The 23,686-nt window shown below is 45.4% G+C and overlaps 2 protein-coding genes and 1 non-coding gene across 4 annotated transcripts; 1 reads left to right on the top strand and 2 right to left on the bottom strand.

Moving 5' to 3' along the window:
• Nucleotides 1-3,515: 3,515 nt before the first annotated feature.
• LOC144116531 (U1 spliceosomal RNA) lies at nt 3,516-3,677 on the bottom strand. Its single transcript, XR_013311866.1, has one exon. It is a non-coding gene; the product is annotated as a U1 spliceosomal RNA (small nuclear RNA).
• A 788-nt stretch (nt 3,678-4,465) lies between these two features.
• Nucleotides 4,466-6,140, bottom strand: LOC144113615 (uncharacterized). The gene is made up of 3 exons (XM_077646781.1): nt 5,910-6,140; nt 5,549-5,833; nt 4,466-4,893 (listed from the first exon to the last, which is right to left on the bottom strand). Exons 1-3 carry the CDS (start codon nt 6,037-6,039, stop codon nt 4,874-4,876), a joined length of 435 nt encoding a protein of 144 aa, XP_077502907.1. The 5' UTR covers nt 6,040-6,140; the 3' UTR covers nt 4,466-4,873.
• Nucleotides 5,646-20,078, top strand: LOC144113614 (uncharacterized). Of its 2 annotated transcripts, none has more exons than XM_077646779.1 (12): nt 5,646-5,782; nt 7,713-7,785; nt 8,840-8,938; nt 9,037-9,115; nt 10,042-10,322; nt 10,408-10,473; nt 13,145-13,184; nt 13,766-13,794; nt 13,875-13,933; nt 14,823-14,904; nt 15,843-15,927; nt 18,062-20,078. In XM_077646779.1, the coding sequence occupies exons 2-12, from the start codon at nt 7,715-7,717 to the stop codon at nt 18,170-18,172; spliced, it is 1,002 nt and encodes a 333-aa protein (XP_077502905.1). In that variant the 5' UTR covers nt 5,646-5,782; nt 7,713-7,714; the 3' UTR covers nt 18,173-20,078. The 2 variants fall into 2 exon arrangements, with proteins under 2 accessions (XP_077502905.1, XP_077502906.1); XM_077646780.1 differs by lacking the exon at nt 5,646-5,782 and adding an exon at nt 6,141-6,278.
• Nucleotides 20,079-23,686: the final 3,608 nt, after the last annotated feature.

Below are 23,686 nucleotides of genomic sequence, written 5' to 3' on the forward strand. Positions count from 1 at the left end.
TACAGCAAAGACGATAAAAAAGGAAGAACCATCAGCGACGCTGCAGAGCAAACGGATTGCGATCTCCTAACTGACGAAACCCAACCAACCAGACAGGGTAACAGCGTCAGCCCAGACACTTGCCCCGACCTGACTTTTGTGAGGGGCGCCAGACAGGTCGAGTGGGAAAACCTACTCGAAAACCTAGGAAGCGACCACTATATACTGAAAACCAGCATCACAGCCGAAGACACAAAACGAAAAATAGGCAAGACCCGTCTCGTCGACTGGGACGCCTTCAGGGCCCACTGTAGACAGATGCAAGGAGGCGACATTGTATCTGTGGGGGAGTGGAGCCAACAGCTCATGGAGGTCCAGGAACTCTACACCAAAGAAGTGGACCGAACCGAACACGCCCCGGAGGTGGATAAGCGACTCCTCAAGCTATGGGAGGCGAGACGCGGACTCACCGCACGGTGGAAAAGACAAAAGCTGAACAGGAAGCTCAAGACCAAGATAGCTGAAATCACCAAGCAGGCGGAGGAGTACGCGACGCAGCTGGCCAGACAAGGATGGCAGCAGTTTAGCAACGCGCTGAACGGCACCCTGAGCACGGCCAGAACGTGGCAGATCCTCAAGTCCCTCATGGACCCAAGCAAAAACAAGTCGGAGAGCGGCAAAGCAATACGAAGGCTGGTGCACCAATACACCGGTACAGATAAACAACTACTGGAGGAGGTCCGGGTCAAATGCTACGGCAACGACCAGGTCGAGTGTTACAAAGAGGAATATCAAGGCGAAGAGAACCCCGTCATGGACAGGCCCATAACCAGGGAAGAGGTGGTCGATGCGATCAGGTCGGCAACAAGAAACACGGCAGCAGGAGCAGACAGAATCCGCAATTCACTGATCAGAAACTTAAGCGACGGAGCTATTGACCAGCTCACCGCGTACCTCAATAAACTATGGCAGGAAGGAACAGTACCCGCCGAATGGAAACACGCGGTCGTGGTGATGATTCCGAAGCCCGGTAAAAAACTACAAGTGGAAAACCTCAGGCCGATATCCCTCACATCGTGCCTAGGCAAGATGTACGAACGAATAATAACGAAGAGAATTCAGTCACACCTGGAGAGAAACCAACTCTACCCTGATAGCATGTACGGGTTTCGAGCCCACCTGTCCACGCAAGACGTACTCCTCCAGCTAAAGGAGGAAGTACTTGAAAAAATGCCGAGAAGCGGAGAAAACGTTGTCATGGCCCTCGACATCAAAGGAGCCTTTGACAACGTAAGCCACGCCGCCATCATGGAAGGCATAAACGACACGAACTGCGGAAGGAGAGCCCATAACTACATCAGGGCCTTCCTAAGCAACCGAACAGCGACCGTAGGGCTAGCCGAGCTGCGAAGTGACGTCTTCGCCACACCCTGCAAAGGAACACCCCAAGGCTCAGTCATATCGCCGGTGCTCTTCAACATGTCAATGCTAAGACTGGCAAGAAAGCTCAAAGAGATCCCGGGTATCAAACACGCCATGTACGCCGACGACATAACCGTGTGGATCACCCAAGGATCGCTAGGAGAAAAACAAGACCGACTACAGGAAGCCGCCACCTGCGTAGAAGACTACGTGAAGGAGAGGGGCCTGAAATGCTCGACCGAAAAATCGGAGCTCATCAGAATAGGGAGACACCCTACCCAAGCCCCGCTGGACGTCGTCCTCGAGGGACAACCGATCCCGGAGAAAAACATAATCCGCATTCTGGGCATGTGGCTACAGAGTAGCCGCAAATGCAGCCACACCATCACCCTGCTCAGGAAAGCCACGGAACAAGTAGGAAGAATGATCAGCCGAGTATCCCAAAGAAGATACGGAATGAAGGAAGACGACACCCTAAGACTCGTAAACAGCCTAATCGTCAGCAGGGTCACATACTCGCTGCCCTACCACGCAACAACAAAAGCGGAAAGAGAGCAAGCCGACTGTATACTAAGGAAGGCCTACAAGATCGCTCTGCACCTACCCAGGAACACGTCAAATGAAAAATTACTCCAGCTCGGAGTCAGCAACACCTTTGACGAGCTAGCAGAGGCTCAAATGGGTGCGCAATTGACGAGGCTCAGGGGCTCCCCCACAGGAAGGGCGCTCCTAAAAAGGCTAGGTCGGAACGCAAGTGGTCTGGCTGACAGATACACAGAAGTTCCAGACGACCTCAGAAGAACTTTCAACGTGGGACCCTTACCTAAAAATATGGATCCCAACCTACACGAAGAAAGGCGGAGAGCCAGGGCCGAACAGATAAACAGAAGGCTAGGCCAATCCGAAAGCACACTATACACAGACGCTTCTATGTACGCAAGAGCAGAGAAACGCACAGCCGCGGTAGCGGTGGTCAACGGTACAGGGGAAACTATCACCTGCGCTTCAGTAGGGGTGTCAGGGATAGCAGAGGCCGAAGAAATTGCCGTCGCGCTAGCGATAGCCGAAGGCTACAGAAAAGGTCGCTCCCTAAATATCCTAACGGACTCGAAAGAAACATGCAGAAACTATACGAAGGGCAATATCAGCGGCACTGCCCTCAGAATAATCAGCGAGGCGGCAGCCTCAGCTGAAAGAATACCCATACAACATATAATCTGGGTGCCAGCCCACGCAGGCGTAGCAGGAAACGAAAGGGCGGACAGTCTAGCTCGAGGGCTCACTTACCGAGCAGGCTTATCGATCGTCTCGGAGTCACGGCTACTCATATGCGAGGGGGGCTACACAGAGACCCTACAACTATATAGGGGAATCAGAAAGAGATATCCATCACCACACAAAGCACTAAATAGGGAAGAGGCTGTAGGATGGCGTAGGCTACAGACGAACACCTTCCCTAACCTACACACATACAACAAGATATCACCAACGCAATTCAGACCAGACTGCCCCTGGTGCGGCAGTACGCCCACACTCTATCACATCACCTGGGAATGCAAGAGAAACATAGCATTCCACAATCAACAAACACCGAGTGCGGAGCAATGGGAGAGCTGTCTCTTCAGCAGCGAGCTTGAGGTCCAGAGGGCCTTGGTAAAGCACGCAACTGAAGCGGCACAACTCAGTGGAGCCCTGGACTGAGGGCCCACTCTTGCTTGAAGACTCAAGTCGCCAGCACCCAAGCAAGACGACCAGGAAGTCTTCATCCCCGCGAACCTCTTGGAAAGAAATAAAAGTTTTCTCTCTCTCTCTTGGTGAGCGCGATTCGGGTCTCCACCGAGATATTTGAGACAGGCGTAATTTCCTATCCTTAAAACTATTTCACTTTCCTTCCCATTCGGCGCGATTCGGGTGCCCACCGAGATATGTGAGACAGGCGTAATTTCCTTGCCTTAAATTGTCCAACGGGCAAGGCGTCGCGCCGAACGGGCGATGGGATTCTGTGGACCCCTTGGCAACGCAAGGGACTTAGGGACGCCTCCATTGCCGCCCTTGTGTAATTCACTACTCATTGCTCCAGTGTTATTTCTGATTTTTGCATTTGATCACGGTTAGGGGGGCCGCGCGCACGCAGCCCCCACTTCCAAAAATTAGATGCTCCACCTACTTCTGTTAAGCAGGTGGCAGGGGTCGACGCGGACGCAGTACAATGCCCTCGCCTCGCCCTGGAGGCGTCCCCCTTCTTGATCAGGGACGCCTCCGCACCAAGTACGTATGCCAGGAATCTACAAGGCCTGGCGAAGCCATTCTTTTCGACCGCCTAGAGTTGACAGCGAATATTGTTGTTATGAGTTAATTATAAATCCAACAACAATGATGTAAAGCGCTAATTTTTAAGCACTTTAGCTTTCACTAGTTACTTCGCGCGAGACCTTTACTTATTGTACTGCTTACCTGCCTTAATTGATAACAAAGTTGTTTAATCTTGCCTAAAACTCTTCAATACGTTTTCGTTCTCCCTTTATGACACGGTTCGGGTGTCCACCGATATGTGAGACAGCTACTGCGCCATTTCCTTTCTTCAAAAGCCAATATTAAATTTTCGTTCATGCGGCACTTTTTCCTTTTAACGCGACAGCGTTAAGGGGCTCGTGTCGCGGAAATGCCGGTGTCGTCGGCGTCAGCCGTGAGCGAAAAATCGCTCCTCCACCTCGCAAATTACGCTACAGCCCCAACAGATGGCGCGCGACGGCAGCGCCTCCTAGGGTGCCTCGATAATAATAATAATTGGTTTTGAGGGAAAGGAAATGGCGCAGTATCTGTCTCATGTATCATGACATCGTGCCGCCGCTAGCTCAATGTACAGGTGTACGACGACGTGCAGGGCCGCCTCATGCATTGCCTCCCATTGCGACTGCAGAGGCGTGTTTCATCCGCTTTCTTGAATTTTTTTTGTGCATTTGGCTACTGCGAGAAATATATTATTATGTCTTAATATGAGACGAGAAGTTTGTTGTGCCTGGCTGCAATGGCTGCGCGACCTGCAAGGAGCAGTTATTACTCTTCAGCACTCCCAGAGACGTAACTCGTCTGGATGCGTGGCGAAAGCCCATCCTCCACACCGACCGCGTTCGTATTTAAGAGCCAGAGAGGTCACTACAAAAAGAAGTGAAAACTTAATTGCAGATCCAAGAAGGTCTTATTTATGTGAATTGTAGAATATTAAGCATTCATTAATTAGTCAAGGTGATTTCTCTGTACAGGCCTCCACGACAGACACATATGCATGCAAGCATGCGAAAGCAAATTAGAGCCACAACTAAAACATGCCCGTTAACATTATGTGAACATAATAAGATGGCACAATATTAAAATATTTCATCTGAGAAAAAATGAAGTGTTTAATTGTAAACTTCCTGGTGTATTCTTCCTGGTGCAAGCAATGCCACAGGGGTAATGTGGTGCTCTCTTTCTAGCACCTCGGAGAGTTCCCTGTAAAAAAAAAATACGTCAAAGATCATCTTCTGAGGATACCTACTTGAACAAACAACTGAAATGTCTTCTGTCCATACCGTTCGTACAAGCAGGCTGCTCGCAAATGTCCGGACGAGCCATTTTTAACTTTCGATTTCCTGTACGCCCTCTCCATCGTTTTCCAATTATTTTCCACCTGCAGTGGTGTCAGGTGGCAGCCAAATTCACGGTTGATTTGGTCTCTAAGCTTCTCTCACAAAGCCTTTTTTTGTCCCGAGAAAAGATTTTTCCAAGCGTTAGTACCTTACTGTTAAGTTTTTGCATAAGGATAGCATCAGATACAGCATGTTCCAAGCTTAAAAGATGTAGCATCAGTTACAGCACGTTCCAAGCTTATACTATGGACCTGTGTGCTTTTGTGTAACTTTTAATAACAATGAACAATTAAAAACAATGAATGTTGTGCTTCTAGAAGTAGATAGTAAACATCCATTGCCAGTACGCCGAGCCATAGCTTACGGCTGAGAAAACACTGTGCGCTCTAAACTTAAGCAACAGAATCTGAAAGGTTAACGACACAAAGTGCGCCAATGATGCGTTGCAGAAATCAGAAATATGCGCTATCTGGCGCATAAGCACGTGTCATTACGGCATTTCACACGCTGCGACTTACCTAAAGCCACCCTTTCTGCCAATGCTATCCTTGGCTTCTTATATTTTGTAATCAGGAACCTTGATTTCCTGTCGTTCCACGCATCGCGTTCGCCGTGGCCGGACGGTGGCGGCGAATAACACGACGGCCCTGGCGACGGCGTGGGCTGCCAGACTACCGGCGGCGTGGTCTGCCGAAGAGGCGACGGCGCGAGCCGACTGCCATCCTCAACGACAGCCGGTACCGTCGGTGGAGGTGTGTTGCGAATAGGTTCTTCCACACGTAGTACACTGATGCGAAGGCCGCCTAGGAAAGTAAAATAACTTGCAGCACGTCACAAACGGCAACATAGCCCACGTGCTTAACCAATAACAGTATTCACCTTCCGTCTCATAAAGGAATCCATCATCGTTTTCCATGTGCGTGCCGTGCTCGTCAAGCAAGGCGTATGCCCGTGTCTCGACGCCGTCGATCAAGACGAGCATGGCTGCGGAAACGTCTGCTACGGCCATGGCTTTCAGAATTGGTTTCGGTTTTGTTCGATCAGTAGCATGCGCAAATATCTAGCGGTAGTCATCAGTTAACTGTTCACACGTACATTTTTTTGTTTTATATTCTGCTATAAAATAGAACGTCCAATACCCCAGCTAGGGCGTAACCCTTGCACCCCGTCACTATAATCAATTTTCTCACGGCATCATCATCATCATTTTCTTCTGCTGGAGACGAAGTGCCGCGGTACTGCGAAACGGTAATGGGTGTTGTGCGTTCGTCGCGTTTTCTTCTCGTTGAAGTTTTGATGTAGAAAACCACAGCACAAAGTTCTGGTGCATACTGTGCCTGTTTTAGTATGATCCGCTTTTGTATGTCGTAAAACCTGGGCGCTCATTTCAGAGCTTACATATAGAGTATCCGACGACGCCGGATTTTCTGCGACACGATAGAGCTCCTTAACGCTCTCGCGTTAAAACTTCGACCACACACGGATACACTAGGGGTTTGGCTGCAGGAGCTCTCACCAATGTGGCGAGGGCTCCTTGTCACCGGCGGTATCTACTGCTAAACCGTAGTCGTCGTTTCGGATGACGCGCTTGTTGCGACGCGTGTCTTGTCTGCCTTTAAATCTTTCTTCTCGCATCTCTTTTAACTCTCCTACTGTCTGCACGTGGCAGCGATTGTGGCTCAGCTTGAGCCAGTGGGCAGGCCCGTGCACTTTCCTTTCCATTCTTCCTGCAGCCGCAACAACAACGGGTGCACTACATGCGTCTGGGCGCATGTGTTGTATCCGTATCCCTTTAGCAGCCTACATTCATGCTCTCAAACCTGCGTCACGGAGCTTCGCCCTTGTAGGGAAATTTGTTTAGTCAAATCAAGCCAGGTGGTTGTCTGAAACGAGTAAATAGAATAGTAAATGGTAAATATTACTAAATATGTGCTGTTATTTGCTAATTGCCTTCACAACATATACAGGCTGCTGTCAGCGGTGGCTCGGTGGCTCAGCCTAGTTCAGCCTTTTGGCCGTATGCGGAAGAACTTGTTTTAAAGTACTTGTGCAGAGCAGTGCGTATTTATAAACTTTACTGTTACTTTCCTTTTGGCATGGTGGACATTAATTGTGGCTGCAGAATCAAAGAAGACCATGGAAGACTGTACCTTTTCTGGTGGTGTGTGGCATGTGGAGAACTGCACATGTGCTATGAGAGATGCCGTAGTGGAGGGCTCCAGTTTATTTATTCCACCCGGGTTTCATTAACGTGCACTGACGTCGCACAGCATACAAGCAGTTTTGCACTTTGCCTCAATCGAAATGTTGCTGGGATCCGATTCTGTATCCTCGGAGTCAGCAGCTGAACGCCATAACTTATATTTGCATAACATAGTGGAATTTAAAATTTTAAACATATTTAAAGCACTTTACACTCTGTCTTCATCATCATCACAGGCCTCTTCATAAAAGGGGGCTAAAGTTAATGGTAGTGCCCGTTCATGACTTGTTGGTAGTGAGGAACAGTGTGGTACAAAGTTTGCACCCCCCTGCCTCTGTCTGTAAGGTGACCACTGCCACCTTCCCCCCTTTGCACACACCTATGCTCCTCTCCTTCATGTACTTTGCAGTTTAAGCATTGGCATGCATTGAAGGACTCTGGCATTGACATGCAGTTCTGCTATTTCACTGCTAATACAGGAATGGAGGATGTGTTGCTGGTTTGCCTTGACGCTCTGCACTTTAAGCCCCCTGATGACACTAAACTTTTGCAGTAAGTACCTTTCCTTTCAACCTTTTAGGCTACAAACGTCTTTTGACTGGTGCTGTACTTTAGGACTTGCTATACTTAGTTTTTTACGAAACTAATGTGTGAAGTGTAGTAACCACTATGATACATGTGTATAACTTTCGGAGGCTTGCAGCAGCTTTGGGTAGTATGCAAACTCAGCAGCATTGTCTTAATTATAAAAGGCTGATAGGATCACGGATGATGATGTAAACACACGTGCATGAGCTGTCTGCCTAGTTTCATTCCATCTTGCATTCAGTGTGAGTTGTAGGGTTATATTTCTTGTTATTGTTGTTATTACAGTTGTTAATTTCTTGGTACCTGGTTTAACATGACGGGCCAGTTATCTTATTTTGTACGTTGTGCATGCTGGGAGGTAAGGAAAGCTACTTCTTATTCATCAATGGAGGCTTCATTCTTGCATGTAATGACTGAATACTGCAGACGTTAACTAGATATTAATGCATTAGTGTTAAGGGTCCCATTCAGCGGCAACTCCTACATCATGACTTTGTTCAGAAGAGCAGATGGCCCACCTGCCATCTAGGCTACATGGACAGGTCAAGTCCTCACTACCTGCCCACTGTGGCAGCTGACAGTTAAATTAATCATTGGTCATGAGAGGTTGCTTGGAAAACAACCTGGGTCTTACAAGCCCCACCGTTGACTGTGTTTTAAATCCCTTGACCACTGCACCACTGCGCCGGGACCGCTATGAAGACTCCCTGCGACCTATGAATGTATAGTAGAGAATGACCAATTTTGCATATACGGGCATAGGCAGAACCTAGGCGACAGAAAAGGAGTACTTGTGCAAGAGGGACCTCTAATGCTGTTGAATTGTACTCTTAAAGTTAGATTAAGTGTTATATGATAATGAAAGAAAGAACAATGTCCATATCTGCTAAGTGATATGCAAAGAGGAGCCTGGCCGCAGGAAGGAGCGACTAACGCTATCGTGTCATACCGTTAAGATGGAGCTTGAGTGTCTCCCCAAGTTTTAGGCATGGACATTCGCTTTGTGCTTTTCTAACAGGGAGCACTTCAGGGGCAGACAAGCTCCAGCCACTGTCCGCCAAGTGCTGCACTTCCTCTATTACACGTATGACAAGAAGGCTGTTGAGTCAAGGATGAGGTAGGTTGTTTCTTTTTATTTTCTACCTGAACAACGTAAAATGACTTGCAGGTCAGCTGCAGTGAGCGTCTGTCTATTGCTTCTGTGGGGCCTTGCAGGAATATCTGGCCGGTAAAGACCGGCGAGTCGGACAAGCGCTTCCGTGAAGAGATCACACAATGGATATCTACTTTGCAGGCAAGTACTAGCAGATGTTGTGAAATATTGACCTATATTTTTTTTTGTACCTGCAGTGCAGTCTTCGTTCCCTTCGTCATCTCTCTAGCCCTTCCCTGATGTACCCAGTATAACAGTCTCTAGGAAAGGTTCTTTTCTTTTGTCTGAAAGTTATTTTCTTTGGCAGGCATCATGATTGAGACAGTCATAATATCTCAATGTCCACTGGTGCACTTGCTAGACATATTGCTTTCGGCTTTGTTGAGGGCCTTCATTTTATATGGAACCTTAATCATCATAAAAGAATGCAGAGGCCACAGTTCATAAACTGTGAGTGATGTTGTTAATCAGAAAGTGGACTTTTGAAGTACTGGCAATGCTTGTTCCTTGTCTACTGTATGTATCACATTTGTCATAATGAAACTGAGAACTGGTAAACTCAATAAACAAAAAAAGAAACGGGCATCTTTGAGTGACTTCAGCTGCACTGAAAGAATGGCAAAATAGTGAAGCTGCCACATTGGAAAGGACTGCTGATGTCACTGCAAAATTTTTTCCATGACTGTACTCTTGCAGGGTTACTGAATTTAGTGCCATTGTTAAGGTGCATCTGAGAAAAGTTGTTTTTATCAGAGTTGAATCCTCACACTGAAAACTGGAGGAAAATTTGTCCCTTTGCTGGCAGTTTTTCTTTTTGCACTGTTTCACTTTTGCAGTTTTCGGCGTGGAATCTGGGGCAGGAATATTACTAAGCAAGTCTAATGTGTTTCCTTATAGTACTGTTTATCACTGGCATAAAAACACTGTGAAAAAGGACAGCTTTTAAAACCGGTTATGAAGGAACTCATAGGTTGCTTATAAGGCATGTCTTGTCACATGTGTAGAAGCATATAGCGTGGTTGCAGTGAGTAGCATGCGGTCGTTACTGTTCTGATTGCTCCCTGTAGGGCGATGAACTTGCAACTCCTTACATTCAAGAGTTCAGTGCTGCGCTGCTGCTTCGGCCTGGAACGCCGCAGGGCTCCAAGTTTCTTGCCAGCCTGTCCGTGTTTGTGCTTCACTACAAACTGAAGGATTCAGTACACTTCAGTAGCCCCTTCTCTCCAGCAGAGCGTCCAGCTTGGAAATTAGAAATGGTTAAGAAGGCTACGATCCAGACACAATCGCAGAATGCTGCTTTCAAGGAAGAATTGGATGCTTTTGAATCGGAAAAAGCGAAGACGCAAAGGTGAGTCTCGTTTACTCATTTTGTGATCTTTGTTAACTACAAACCTTTGTTAATGCTCACGTTTTTCATAATTTAATCTTAACAGTTTGTTGGAAAAGAAACGGTCAGACTTGGAACTTTCGATAAAACACTTGCAAGCTCAGGTTCAGAGGTGAGTCATTATTTTGTTATCTCTTCTTTTTTTTCAGATCCTGTTCTGTTTTAGTCAGGTGTTGTTGTGGAATGGCGTCTAGGTGTGCTAGTTCATTATTTTGGAGTTGGCCTGGTGAAAAGTTTACATCATTTTAATGATTATTTAGGCTTTATCTGCACATTTTCTGTTTCTACAGTTTTGAATCGGATGACACCCTCATGAGTCTAGAGAAGGTATGTCTCTTTTTTGCCATTCGAAGAAGCACTAAGAAAAACCCTCTTAGGTGATAATTGGTCAATCTTTGAACACGTCAGCAGTTTCTGTTGCAGGGTATGACACCATAGCGTTAATGGGTAAATGCCAGTGTATGCGGAATTGGTTATTGTCTACTTCACATTCGTAGATCGCTGGGAGTCCTCATACCACTCGTGGTGCATTTGTGCAGCAGTTCAACGGTGCGCCACTGCGCTGGTAGGTGGCTTTCAAACACAGCCACCGGTGGGACTTGTGAGACCCAGTTGCCCTTCCTGAGCAACCTTTCATGACCAGTCATTAATTTAAAGGGGCTCTGAAATGGGCTCTAATAAAGTTGCGGTATGCCTAGGATGTGAAAGCACGCCGCTTCTCGAGTATTGTCCGGGAAGAATTTTTTAATGCGCTTTGTAGAAACAGAGTTATCTGTAGTCAAAATTTGAATTCCAGCCTCTTTGCGCCTTTCCTTCTCCTCTCGTCACTTTTTGCACACTGGAAGGTCGGCGCTCCTCTGCCGGCCCCACCTCCAGGGGAGAGCTTCCTGACCCGCAGGAGCTACGCAGCTTATTGGCCGCAGCCACGGTAGCTGCCTGACGCCTGAAAGAATCCAACCAATAGCCATCTTTCAACATGTATACGTAGATGCGAGCGACAGGAGGAGGGTGCGAGCATGAAAAAGTTGCCGGGAAGGGCTCGCCAACTTTCGCGCGTGATTGTGGGTCCTCTGCTACTTGTAGAAGTGTATTATTTGGCTCAGGTGTTCATGACAACACAATGCAGTGATTGAGCAAGTTGATGCCCTCTCCTCGGAAGGTGTTTCAGAGCCCCTTGAACTGCCACCTGCTATAGTGGACAGTTGCTCACAGTTCGGTGGGCAGGTTGCCATCTGCCGTTGTCACAAAGTTTGCACTGCATCACGCGCGGTGGCAGTCACTATTTTTGCATGCAAAGACCCTTCTAATGTTAACGCATTAATAAATAAGCATGGGCATTAGCGCACTTTGCCTGAGCATCTGCCTTCTGGCAGTTTTGATTGGGATGGCCGTCACCGTGGCTCAGTGGTTGTGGCGCTCGGCTGCTGCCCCAAAACATGCGGGTTCAATCCCGGCCACGGCAGTCGAATTCGATGGAGGTGAAATTCTAGAGGCCCATGTACTGTGCGATGTCGGTGCACCTCAAAGAAGCCCAAGTGGTCGAAATTTCCAGAGCCCTTCACTATGGCGTCCCTGATAGCCCGAGTTGCTTTGGAACGTTAAACCCCCATAAGCCATAAACCATTTGATTGGGATGGTAAGGTGACCTTTGTGAAAACTGCTGCATGTTTCTGGTTGCTGTTCGACTTTTTGCTTAGAGACTTTTTGCTTTTTGCTGTGTTCCAATTTTTTAGTGCATTAGCACTTACAGTGGCCATTCTCTGCACTTAGCCGTTATGTTTGTCTGTCTGTCTGAAGCCTGCCGCAAAGCAGGCTGCCCACCTAGCCACCGGGTTGTGGGTAACCTGCCCTGGCGTGTGTGTGTATGTATAAATATTGCAACGGATAGAAGAAGAGATGAAGGAAGACTCTCGGAGGCGCGCTTGCTCTGGGATTCGGTGCTCTGTTCCTGGTGCCCTGTGCTCTTGACCTGTGTGCTGTGCCCGGGCGTTCTCGCGTCGTTCCCGCCTGGACCACGTAACAATATAAATAAATCAGCAGTCATAAATATATAGACCTGGCAGGTTGCCCACGTGCCACTGCCCACCGCAGCAGGTGGCCGTTCAATTGATGATTGGTCGCGAGAGGTTGCTCAAGAAGTGCAACCTCGGTTTCACAAGCCCCATCAGTGGCAGCCCCTGTCATTGCAGGAGAGTTGCGTATCGCTTAATGCTGCACCACTGCACAAGGAGTGCTATGAGGACTCTCAGGAATATATGAATGCAAATTAGAGAATGAGGAAGTCCGCACATATGAGCACTAACTCATTATCGCTATCCGAACAACTTCCATCCAAACACCGGAACTGAAGTGATATTGAAACACTAGCGCACCTAATTCACATTTTGCTGAACTACGCAAATCAGCAGTCATTTTTTTTTGCTCTATGTGTAATTTTCATAGACATCAATCAAGCACATTCATACATTGTTTCTCACAAGCTTTTGAAGGGTTGACTGTCGTAGATACATTTGTAGGCGTCAACATTCAAGAGAGGCGAAAAACAAGCAGTATCTGCGTTCTGTCTTCAGTCTCTTCCATGCATGCATACAGGTTTTTTTATCTTGCTCTTTTCATAGCTCTGCCGAAAACTGAGAGCTGAGGAATGAGATTCGAAGAAAACATTGGAAATAATCAATGAAGCAGTTGAGACCTTTAGCAGGTCCAAGCGTGTGATTGACTTGTCATCACTTACTGACAAGCAATCCAAATTTCTCGTAAGTAATTCATTGCTTGTTTTGCAGGTCATCTGCAGTGCTTAAAGTCTCAATTTGCCCCCTCATTGTAGGTACTGCTTTAAAGGACACTGAAACGTTCAGGTTTACGGTGTAATGTGGGGGTGGTTCAGGGCATCTGCCGTACTCTAGGAAAAAGTATATAATCTAAGTAGATGCCAAAAAGTTTGCATAGTATTGTTAAGGCTTTTTGTTTTTTTTTTTTTTTTGCTGAGGAAATATTCTAGACAAGCTAGGTTCTATATATATTTTTGCAATGTTGCAAATACATTAGCGCTAATGTTGTAAGAATGAGCATACTTCAATAATATGTTGGTCATTATGAATGCGTGACATTGGTCGGGAAGCTGGAATTGGCTGTGTTGGTTTATTTGTTGAAGTGGCACGAGTACTGGTATGGTATACCTTGCCTTGGTACTGCAGCTGACACTGAGGCTAACATGATTTTGTGATGTTTTCAGTGTGAAGTTAGCCTCATAGCTGTATTACACACACCTACAGGCATAACTCGTTAGCAGAATTTTAATCCTGCAGCATTCTCTTTGCTGTGCTTTGTTATGTTGGTCTGTATGGTTATGTTGATTGCACAAGTGTTGTGGCCCTATCAAATCCAGCAAATTTGCTTTACAGAGCTCGTCTGGACTTGTGGATGTTGTTGGGTGAGTGCACTAGTGCCTGTAGCGTTGGCCACCTGCGTTGAGCTGCTATAGTATGCTCTTCTTATTATCTCTTTATTTAGGACATTCAAAGACTGCACTGAATTGGCCAAAAAGTTGTCTGCCCAATTTGTCAAGGAAGGTAAGTAGCTTTGCTTAAATTGAGTATCCTGGAGTTTGTCGTATTTGGTGCTTTAAGATGACCAGTCACAGTTAACTAGATGCTGTTTCAAAAGGGGACAAGGAAAAGGTTTCACCTCATAAAAACACATTCTTGCAGTAAACCTTTATTTTTATCCCATCAGTGAATGCGACAGGAGTGAAACCAAGGAGGTTATATTTTTTCTTTAACCTCCTTGTGTGAAACTAAATCTTACATGTGCCGGTGTTTCAAGATGCTGTTGTTTGATGCATGCCAAATGTGGTTCATGTTGAAAGTTAAGCGCAAGATGTATGCAAAGTACCACTGTTTTTAAAAACTGTTAATGGCCGGAGGTTTCGCATTTGAATAGCTATAAAATTCCTGACTGGATATAACAAATAGCATGGCGACTCTGCTGTCATGGAAATGGTTTGGTTTGGTTTACGTGGGTTTAACGTCCCAAAGCGACTCAGGCTATGAGAGATGCCGTAGTGAAGGGCTCCGGAAATTTCGACCACCTGGTGTTCTTTATTGTGCACCGACATCGCACAGTACATGGGCCTCTAGAATTTGGCCTCCATCGAAATTTGACTGTTACGGCCGGGATCGAACCCGCGTCTTTCGGGCCAGCAGCCGAGCGCCTTAACTACTCAGCCACCGCGTCGGCTCATGGATACGGATTTGTTTCCTGTTTCACATGCATCGTATACAGGAGAATGGTGCTTAGTTTGTCTGCTTTCTGCTCTGCTTTTCCTGAAATTAAGCTTGCTATAATTACGCAGCTTGTTGGGGTTGGGGGCTGTTATACTGTCACTATTTGGAAATGCGTAAAAAAAAAACTGTTGCGGCTGGTTGGTTACTGACTGAACTGTGCTCTCTTTTCATCAAGGCTGTACTCAGCAGGATTTGGAAGCAGTGAAATTGCGCGTGGCAGCTTTAAGGGCTACACTACGACGACTGCAAGAACAAAGGTTAGTTGCTGTATTCATTTAACGAGGCTGACACATATGCGCACTTTGTGTAAGCCTGCTTGTCGTGTGGAGTTTTTTGTATTTTTTTTATCTTGCTGGTAAAAAACGTGGCATGGTACCATGAAATGCATGCTGAAAGGCATGAGCAAAAAAGCCGTATTCGATGTTTAATTTGTGCCAGGCAGCAAAGTCCTAAATTAATGACGTGGCAGAAAATGGAATTTTATGGAGCTGAAAACTAGTTGTTACGGCAGTGATAAGGCATCAATTTACTTTTTTTTACATGCTGTGTTTTTATTTTGCCAAAATTCCAGTAACTTCAATTCTCAAAGGTGGAATTCTTGAAAAGTTTACTATGCTTGTATGTGGTCCACAGGTTCTTGCTTTGAGAGTGTTGAGGCCATTTAAGCAAAAAACCATAGACCACGTACAGGCCTAGTAAAAACTTTTGACATCGTCATAACCTTGCCTTACTAACTGAAACATCTGTGTGCACTCTTTTTTGCATGGACATTTTTGGTTGAGGAAGTTCAGCGAGATCACCAAAAATAGCGGAGGTTTCTCAAAGATAGCAAATTTTACGTGCATGCCTTTCTGTTGCTTTATTTACGAGTTGCTGTTGTGCCAATTTATGCGTTCAGGGTATTGTGTGCTGCAGCACAAACCAGCAACAGCTTGTAGACCACCTTTTGTATTTGTAGAGCCTGTACAGGCAGACTATTTATGCATTACATATGAGTTAGCATTGTGTTACAGGTAGTTCAGATTTGTGATGCAAAAAAATCTTTGTAGTGTTTGATTGTTGTGCCTGTGCTTTAGAGTTTCCGAGCTTTCCAGCAAGAGGCCAAAAGTATGTGTTCATCAGATATTCTTTTGATGCACCTGTAATTTTTACGCCGTTAGGGTTTCATTAAAAGTCTCAATTCTTGCTGTAACAGGGAGACCGCCAAGGCAATGAAAGCAGAAATTGATCAGTGCCTGTCTGCTGGTTGCAAGAAGCCCTTTGTGGTGCTGAATGATAAGGTAAATGTGAGCTCATTTTTCAGACTTGACAGGGACTGAGGTACCAGATTTGTTGAATATTCGTGCAAGTTGGTGGCGATTTGATAACACAAACCAAAACTGGGTGCAAGACACACGAAAAGGCAACGCAAGCACTTTTCATGAGCTTGACATTGCCACATTAGGCTTGGGTTGAGACCAGCATTTTCAACGCCAAGTCCGCCAGAGATAGGCAGGGATTTAGTAGTGGGCAAAATAAGTGAAATTACACATGAATGACTTGTTCGTAATTTATATGAAATAATGATGAAATAAAAAGCAACTGCAAACGTTCCCTCCCTTTTTTTTTTAAAAGCTTCTAGTGTTAGAAGATGCAACCTGTGCAGATTCAGATGCACATAAAAATTAAGAGGCCCGTGGATGTCGAAATGTTTTTGTTTTTGTCTCCCTTTTATTCCAGGATGTGCGTGCTTTTTTTTGGGGGGGGGGGGATTTCAACCTGATGTCTGTACAAGTGTGCCAAGCAAAAGATATGAATGCATTTGCGCTTACTCTGTCAGTCAATCAGTGAAAGAATTTGAACTTTTGTTGCACACAACACAATTTCGGGCATCTTTCTCCAGAAGTGTACTTTCAATTTACCAAGATAAGGAACTCATTTTCATTCAAAGACAATAATTGTAAGCAAAGGGGTGTTCGTCGTTGCTGATCTTGATGGTTCTCTTGAAAGAAGTTGACCTTAAGTGCCTGTAACCTGGGAGAAATACAGAGATGTCTTTTTTTTCTTTTAATGTGAATACTTTGGGAACATCACTGTGGTGACAGTAAATTTCATATTAAGCTAACTTTACAAGCTGTTCAGAAAGAAAGTTGCAACGAAATGCATAATTGCACCATTTTTTTTTTGCTTGAAAGAAAGTAATCCATGTGTTTTTTTTTCTTTTCAAATATATTTTGTTCAGGAAAAAACAAGTTACTTTTACATGGAGCAGAGCATTCCTGTCGTCAGCAATTTTTAAATAAGGCGATATGCAATAAAATGTAAGGTTTGCACATAGCGGTTTTAAATGCAACACTTTTCTATAAACAAGAAATGTGTTTTGTTGGAAAGGCAAGGCCATGTTCGTGCTGCTGGCGATGAAAGGTGCCAAATGTACCTTTTGTGTCTCAACTAAAAATGCCATCCAGACATAGCCAGCCGATTTTAAATGACAGTGCCCCAAGCATTCCTCATGTCTGAATAAATAGTTCTGTATGTAGACAACAGTGCCTTGTTGATAATATCCCACTTTCTTCAGGAAGCGAAACTATTGCAGGAAAGGAACCACAGAGCAGTATGTTGTGCTTTAGCAACAATGAGTTTGTGCTGTATATTATGAAAACAAAATTTACTTTTTTCACTTTGTTAAAAGCTAGGATGTGGAATATGTATGCTGCATGTTATAGGTAAACCCTAACGCTGTCCTGGGCTTAACTTCAGATTGATCTTTTCACTAGACTGCTTGCAGAAATTAGTTGCACGAAATGTTCAGTTCTGGGTATTTTGTACTTAAAAAAAATTATTTTAGCTGAAATGATATGCACAGTATACCAGATTTTAAAGTCTTCCACTGTCACATCACCTACTGCATCAAATCGTGGGGTGCATGTATGCTTTTGCACTTACCAAGGCAGAGCTGTTACAGTTTTAGCATTCTCAGGCACAAAGCATTATTCACTCAGCTTCATGATGATTTCACGATTAATGCCCTTTTACTTAGCTGGAAAGCACACAAGTGCAGCATTACTACAAGAAACGTTCAATACAAATGTTGCCTCAATGTCCAGGATGTCTGTGCACTCTTTATGAAGGGTTTGTGGAACATTTCCAATAAATGAGGTATCCATCTGGGAAAAAGGCAGTTGTCCAGGCAGTCCGCATTTGTGGCACTCCAATTTTTGGAGTGCACATGTGGTGCGGCTGTTCAGAAGAAGGGTGAGAAAGGAAGTTAGAGGAGGACTAAAGGCTTCGTAACTACCACCCCACTCTTTGGTGGGCACCTGAGCTATCTCCAGTTTGCTACTAGCATAGTTATTGCCTGCTGCTTACACAAAAGCAAGCAATGTGTGGTTTTTAACCTCAGTTGCATCCACTATTTTGTGTCTGCCTTTTCAGGACATTGACGAGATGTGCAGGCCTGCAGCACAGCCAGCTACAGAACCCGATGTGGAGGAGTTTGTGAATGAGCTTTTGGCTGTACACAGGAGCCAAAACAGAAACCAATAGTTATTTCCTCCTTTTTGTCCAACTAAGATGCTTGGCAGTATATTTTTTAACTTTAGCGTAAGCATTTTGTGCAGAGAGATGGAGAAGATGAAGACTCACATTTCCTCATGTTGTTTTACTTGTGGAAGTACCATGATGTGCTGTGCACATGCCCAACAAAGCCATCAGCACAGATACAGGTTTCACTCAACACACCGCTGCTTCAGTCCACACTGGGTCACAAGCACAAGCCTTGGTACAACAGACATGCTGTAAATTAGCAGCACTCACTAAGGCACTCCATTGTTGCAAGACAGGATGGCATTTTCAAGTGAACAAAAGATTGCAAAGTGACGGCCACTGGCAATCGCGTGCAGAAAAACTTGCACAGCCTGGCTTTATTAGCAGGCTTCCCTGAATTATAAGTTCAGTGCTTCAGCTGGCTAATGCTGAACTGCTGAATGCAAACAAGTGGAACGTGGTGTCTGAACGTTTGACACTGCATTGCTGTTGTGGGTAATAACTTGTGCCAACATAGACATCAGGGCTTGAATGTGCTTTGGTTTTTCTAACAGTCTCCAACAGACCACTGAATTTTCCTCAGTCATGTGAATGTGCTAAATATGGTTCTATCCAAGCAGCCATCTGGAGCCGGTTTTGTGGAGTTTGATTTTTCTGTTTTCATGGCATGGGGGGGGGGGGGGGTACAGAGTGAGAAGGCAGTTGAAGAACTGCAGCCAGTTTCTCCAAATTTACGTCGTCGGCAGGAGAAAGGGAGATGCATAACTGATATGTGACCTTTAGTCCAGCCTCCTTTCTACCCACAATACTTGCGATGACTTCTGCATAGTGGGTGCAATCTCTACAGACCTTGAATACAAGCAATCTGGACTGTCTTTCCAAAGCAAGTGCCTCTGCAAACTACAGAGGATTCAAAAAGAGGAACCATAAGCCCACTGGACTCAGTATTTCATCATGGTCACTACCCACTGAACTGCGCCCATGATATGGTGAATCGCTTAGCCATTAACGCAACGTTTACTGATGTGGCATGCAATATCAACTTGACTGCGTCTTTTTTTTTTTCTCAATTGGTGTGCCATTTGTATTAAGCCCAACTTTCATGTCGCAGACTTGCTGCAATAAACTCCTTTTCAAGCAGGACAAGACTGACACCTGTTTGCGGTATGCATTATGGGAGCTTGAAAAATAACTACTCTAAGAAAAATATACAGATGTTCCAAGGCTGACTTCTGCCAGGTGCACCACTCAAATGCCGAACATTTTCTTGATGGGTTCTGATGTGCAATGCAACAGGAAGAAACATGCCTTTTCAACAATGGGTCATGATAACAGCGTTTACAGTACAAGCTGCGGATAGGATAACCACACTGGGAGTTAATTAATCCAAAGGGGCAATATGATGGCAAACCAATTAAATCTCTATGCATTTCCCAGAAAAGAAGTAGACCACTTTTCACAATGTAGATCTGCACTCAACATTAACATGCATGCAGTACTCGCAATGGTCACGTAAAACTTATTCTTTCACACTTCAGAAACATAGCGATACCTGTTGGCACTATGTGATGTACAAAGAAGTTTTCTACATGCCATATGATGAGATGCCTGCAAATTGCATTCAAATCGCCTTGCCACACAGGCTGCAACAGTGACAAATTGTGTGATAATTCTAACATACGTGGGCTGCAAATATACATTCACGAGATATTTTTCAGATATGGGTGCAGAAAACAGTTGATTCTTGTGATGAACGCCTTGGTTTTTGTTTATACGAGATGTACGATTCACACATAAGGAAAACTAAAAACGCTGAACAGAATAACAGATACTGCTTGAACAAATGTGACAAGGTGAAAATGTGTCTGTACTTATTTAATAATATAATAAAAGGCCCTTCTGTGCACCTAAACTTGCTTAATTTAGATTGTTTTAAAAAGAAATTGAGGTTCACCTTCAAGTCGCATGTCAATGTGACCAAGTCTGTAGTTCAGTCGTTGAAAAATTTCAGAAAATCCCTTATTTCTTCAAAAAAATATTGTGCTTTTGTAGCCAACATTTAAAACACCATTGCTGATGAAGATGAAGGGGCAGCTAAAGGTGCACATCACAGCACTTCTGGAGCCAACGAACGTGCTGCCATCATTCTCGTAGAATGGTGTTAGAAAAATCAAATGAAGAATAGAATGGCACAATGTGCTCTCTCGTTATTGCTGTGCAGCAGAAGCTCGGATATTGGAGCTTAGTCAACCTGAAATGACACTTGAACAAGATGGTGCAGACTAACTGAAGGACTCAACTTGTGGAAGTCGTACCTGAAGCCGATAAACGGTAGCACACTTGGTTCGCGGTGTGTGGCATGCGAGCCAGATATGCTCATAACGGATTTATCTCTGCTGATGCCACTGTCACATGGAGCATAAGTGTCATTTGCAACTAGTATTTGGTTTCTCAGTAAATGTTTTCTTCAATGCAAATGCAATGATCATTGTTTAAAAATAAACCCACAACGTCACAATAGGCAGTTCATCAAACAACACCGTCGAAGCAGTCAGTGAATGCATTTGCAGTCTGTCCATTCAAATGTTGCGTGTACGCTTGGCCTTGAAATTTTAGTGAGTGCTGTGTTTTTGTGTAAATGCTCAGTGGTACTCATTCCCTGTATCGTTTACATCACTTCATTGGCATTATTGTTCTGTTCCTCTCAGATTCCAATATTTTGAGAATGTTGTTACCATAATCTGCAACACTGGCATCATGCTTTGTACTTTCTACTATCTCTTACAGCATGCAGATGCCTTTAAAATATCCGAAATGAAACCTTTCAACGCTGCTTCATTCATCTCTCGCGTTAAAGAGGCCGGTAAATGCACCACTGGCTTCCTCTCCTTTATGCACTAAAAGGAGGCACCGAAGACAAGGTACAAAATTACAGCAGACTTGAAGCTAGTGTCTTGCTTCGTAAATCACCACCCTGCTAAAGGCGGGTATTCTTCTAACAATAATGTTTCATACCAGATTAGGACCTGTTTGCAGGTACAATGTGGCTTAAAGGGCCAACTTCTTATTAGCTGTGTGTGCCAGCAGCACCAAAGAAAGTGTTCCAAACCATTTCATGAAATGCTGCATTCATAGTGGAAACAATTTATGTTCTAGAGTCAGGTGTAGGTCACGCCAAGGATGCTTTAATTCGCCCTCTGCCGCCTAGGCCATATGCGAAGCTGAACTCACCGGTACTGCTCGAACAGCTGCGTACGCAAAGCCTGACGCGTACAACCTCACCGTCGATGAAATGTTGTTGCATCGCATTCGTGCGCTGAGCACAAAGTGGGTCTAACAGAGCATCTTCTAAACTGCTGCGTTTCAATCAGGATGAAACAATTCAGCAAACAAAACTGATCTGTGAGCAGCAACTCGCGCAGTTTGAAAAAAGCTGGAACCTGAGGCACCAGATGTGAAAGACAATCTTGGTTAAAAGAGCGTATACCTATAATGATCGAATGATAGCCCATCTCCCGCGGTTTCTACGAGGCTTCAAATTTCCAGCAGCACGAGGTAACGTGAACCCGAACAGCTGTGGAGCATAATCGAGCGTACCGAGGGCGTGTGCTTGCTGATAACTGATACGGCCCAAGCATGCCACTCTGTATACGTGCTTCGGGCAAAGAAACCAAACATATGTTCACGTTGCTGCTTGTGTTTCGCTTCTAGATTTTTTTGTTTTTTTAAGTTTAGTTTTAAGCATTCGACGGACACCGCTTTCCTTAAACGAGATCAATCACCTGCTTACAACGTTTGACATAAAACGTTTCTTAACATAAAATTAATAAATAGCGACTACAAAGTTTCCTCTGGCTATTACATCGCGTATACAAATCAGAAATGGATTATATACCCTTCAGTTTGTGCCGTAACACGAGACACGTGACAGCTTGAGCAAGGCACAGCTTTAAAATTGGCAGCTGTGTAGGCTTTTATTTGGCGCTCTCGCACCCCTCTGAATGCATTAGACACAGTGCTCGCTTGACCGCACTCATTCAATGTATTAAGATGTTGCTCTAAACTTCAAAGTTACAGTCGTAGTGCATATGCGCTGAAGGGAGCTGCTAGCACCATCAATTAAGCGGTTACTTAGGCAGAGATATAAAGGGACGTCCCTCCAACTAAGAAGAGTTGTTTCAAGCAGGCGAACGTGATATATTAATCGATATCAAGCGCCCGTGCCAGCTGCGCCCTAGAAGCTCCAGCAAAACAAGGAAGGCCCCCAGCACTGGTGCTGCCCTTGCGGCCGCGCCGTGCGTAAAAAAAAAAAAAAAACCGCGCGCGGCGCGCCGCCAGCGCCAAGGTGCTGGCCGCGAAACGCTGGTATTCTAGCGCACTAGAATACTGGACAGTGGGGCAATGTTACAGTGAACTAGAAATACTTTAATAGTGTGACGACCGGCGGCGAAGAGCGGCATAGAGTTTCTTACTATTAATAGTAAGAAACCTGTGGAGAGCGGACCGCTTTTCCGATGACCTCCACCGGCTTCCCAGGGAGGGCGCTGCGTGCAACTTGTATGTAGGGTGCCTCGATGCGCCCTACTGGTATGCTACGTTGGCCGCCCGACGAGTAACGGGTTCTGTGTTACCGGGGCTACATTGGAGCTGCGCGGTTCTGTTTTCAGCTATTTTCGCTTCCGATGCAATTACTAGTATATTTAATAGAGGGGCTACTTATTCTCGGAGTTTGAATTGATCACTGTAAGTTTGGATGCTTTTCTGCAGATGCCGTGCAGGCATGGGAGCTGCGCCTGGAAAGGAAATGGCGCAGTATATGTTTCACATAACGGCGGACACCTGAACCGCGCCGTAAGTGAAGGGATAAAGGAGGGAGTGAAAGAAGAAAGAGGTGCCGTAGTGGAGGGCTCGGGAATAAGTTCGACCACCCGGGTATCTTTAACGTGCACTGACATCGCACAGCAAACGGGCGCCTTAGCGTTTCGCCTCCATCGAAACGCAGTCGCCGCGGTCGAGTTCGAACCGGGGAACTCCGTATCAGTAGCCGAGCGCCCTAACCACATGTGTGCAGTAGTTTCGTTTTCCAAAGCGCGTGTTCCTCGTTCCATGTGTGTGCCGTTCGTGCACCCCTTGTGGCTGCAAACGGCGTTGGGTTGAACGACCTGAGTTTTCGTGCAAGCATGGCTTGTTGGAAAAGAGGGAAGTATTACCCGCCTTATGCTCCTGTACATTTCGCTGACTGCAGAATGAAAGCCAGCTGTTGTGATGTTCGTGCCATGAGGAACTTGCCCGAACCCTCGCTTTTCTACGAGAGACTAGTTTGTGCGCACTAAGTGTTGGCATTCGCCATGTGCTGGCGCTGCGCTTGCAGATTTTGCCAAGAAAAACACAAATTAGGAAGCGCAAACACAATAAAGCAAGTCACGGCCGTGTTTATGCTAACAAGTACAACATGCGGGGATTTGCGTTGTGGGGTTTAATTGGGGGGATAAATACGTTCTCCCCGAATAATTG

This window comes from Amblyomma americanum, chromosome 1, assembly GCF_052857255.1.
Source record: "Amblyomma americanum isolate KBUSLIRL-KWMA chromosome 1, ASM5285725v1, whole genome shotgun sequence".
NCBI classification, from domain to species: domain Eukaryota; kingdom Metazoa; phylum Arthropoda; class Arachnida; order Ixodida; family Ixodidae; genus Amblyomma; species Amblyomma americanum.

Excerpts from the sequence above, each read along its gene's own strand:
- LOC144113614 (XM_077646779.1), top strand. The coding sequence starts at position 7,715 with ATGGAGGATGTGTTGCTGGTTTGCCTTGACGCTCTGCACTTTAAGCCC. Across the intron at positions 10,474-13,144 it reads TTGCAAGCTCAGGTTCAGAG|GTCATCTGCAGTGCTTAAAG; the intron begins GTGAGTCATTAT and ends CTTGTTTTGCAG. Across the intron at positions 13,795-13,874 it reads GGACTTGTGGATGTTGTTGG|GACATTCAAAGACTGCACTG; the intron begins GTGAGTGCACTA and ends CTCTTTATTTAG.
- LOC144113615 (XM_077646781.1), bottom strand. The coding sequence starts at position 6,039 with ATGGCCGTAGCAGACGTTTCCGCAGCCATGCTCGTCTTGATCGACGGC. Across the intron at positions 5,834-5,909 it reads ATTCCTTTATGAGACGGAAG|GCGGCCTTCGCATCAGTGTA; the intron begins GTGAATACTGTT and ends TTACTTTCCTAG. Across the intron at positions 4,894-5,548 it reads GGCAGAAAGGGTGGCTTTAG|GGAACTCTCCGAGGTGCTAG; the intron begins GTAAGTCGCAGC and ends TTTTTTTTACAG.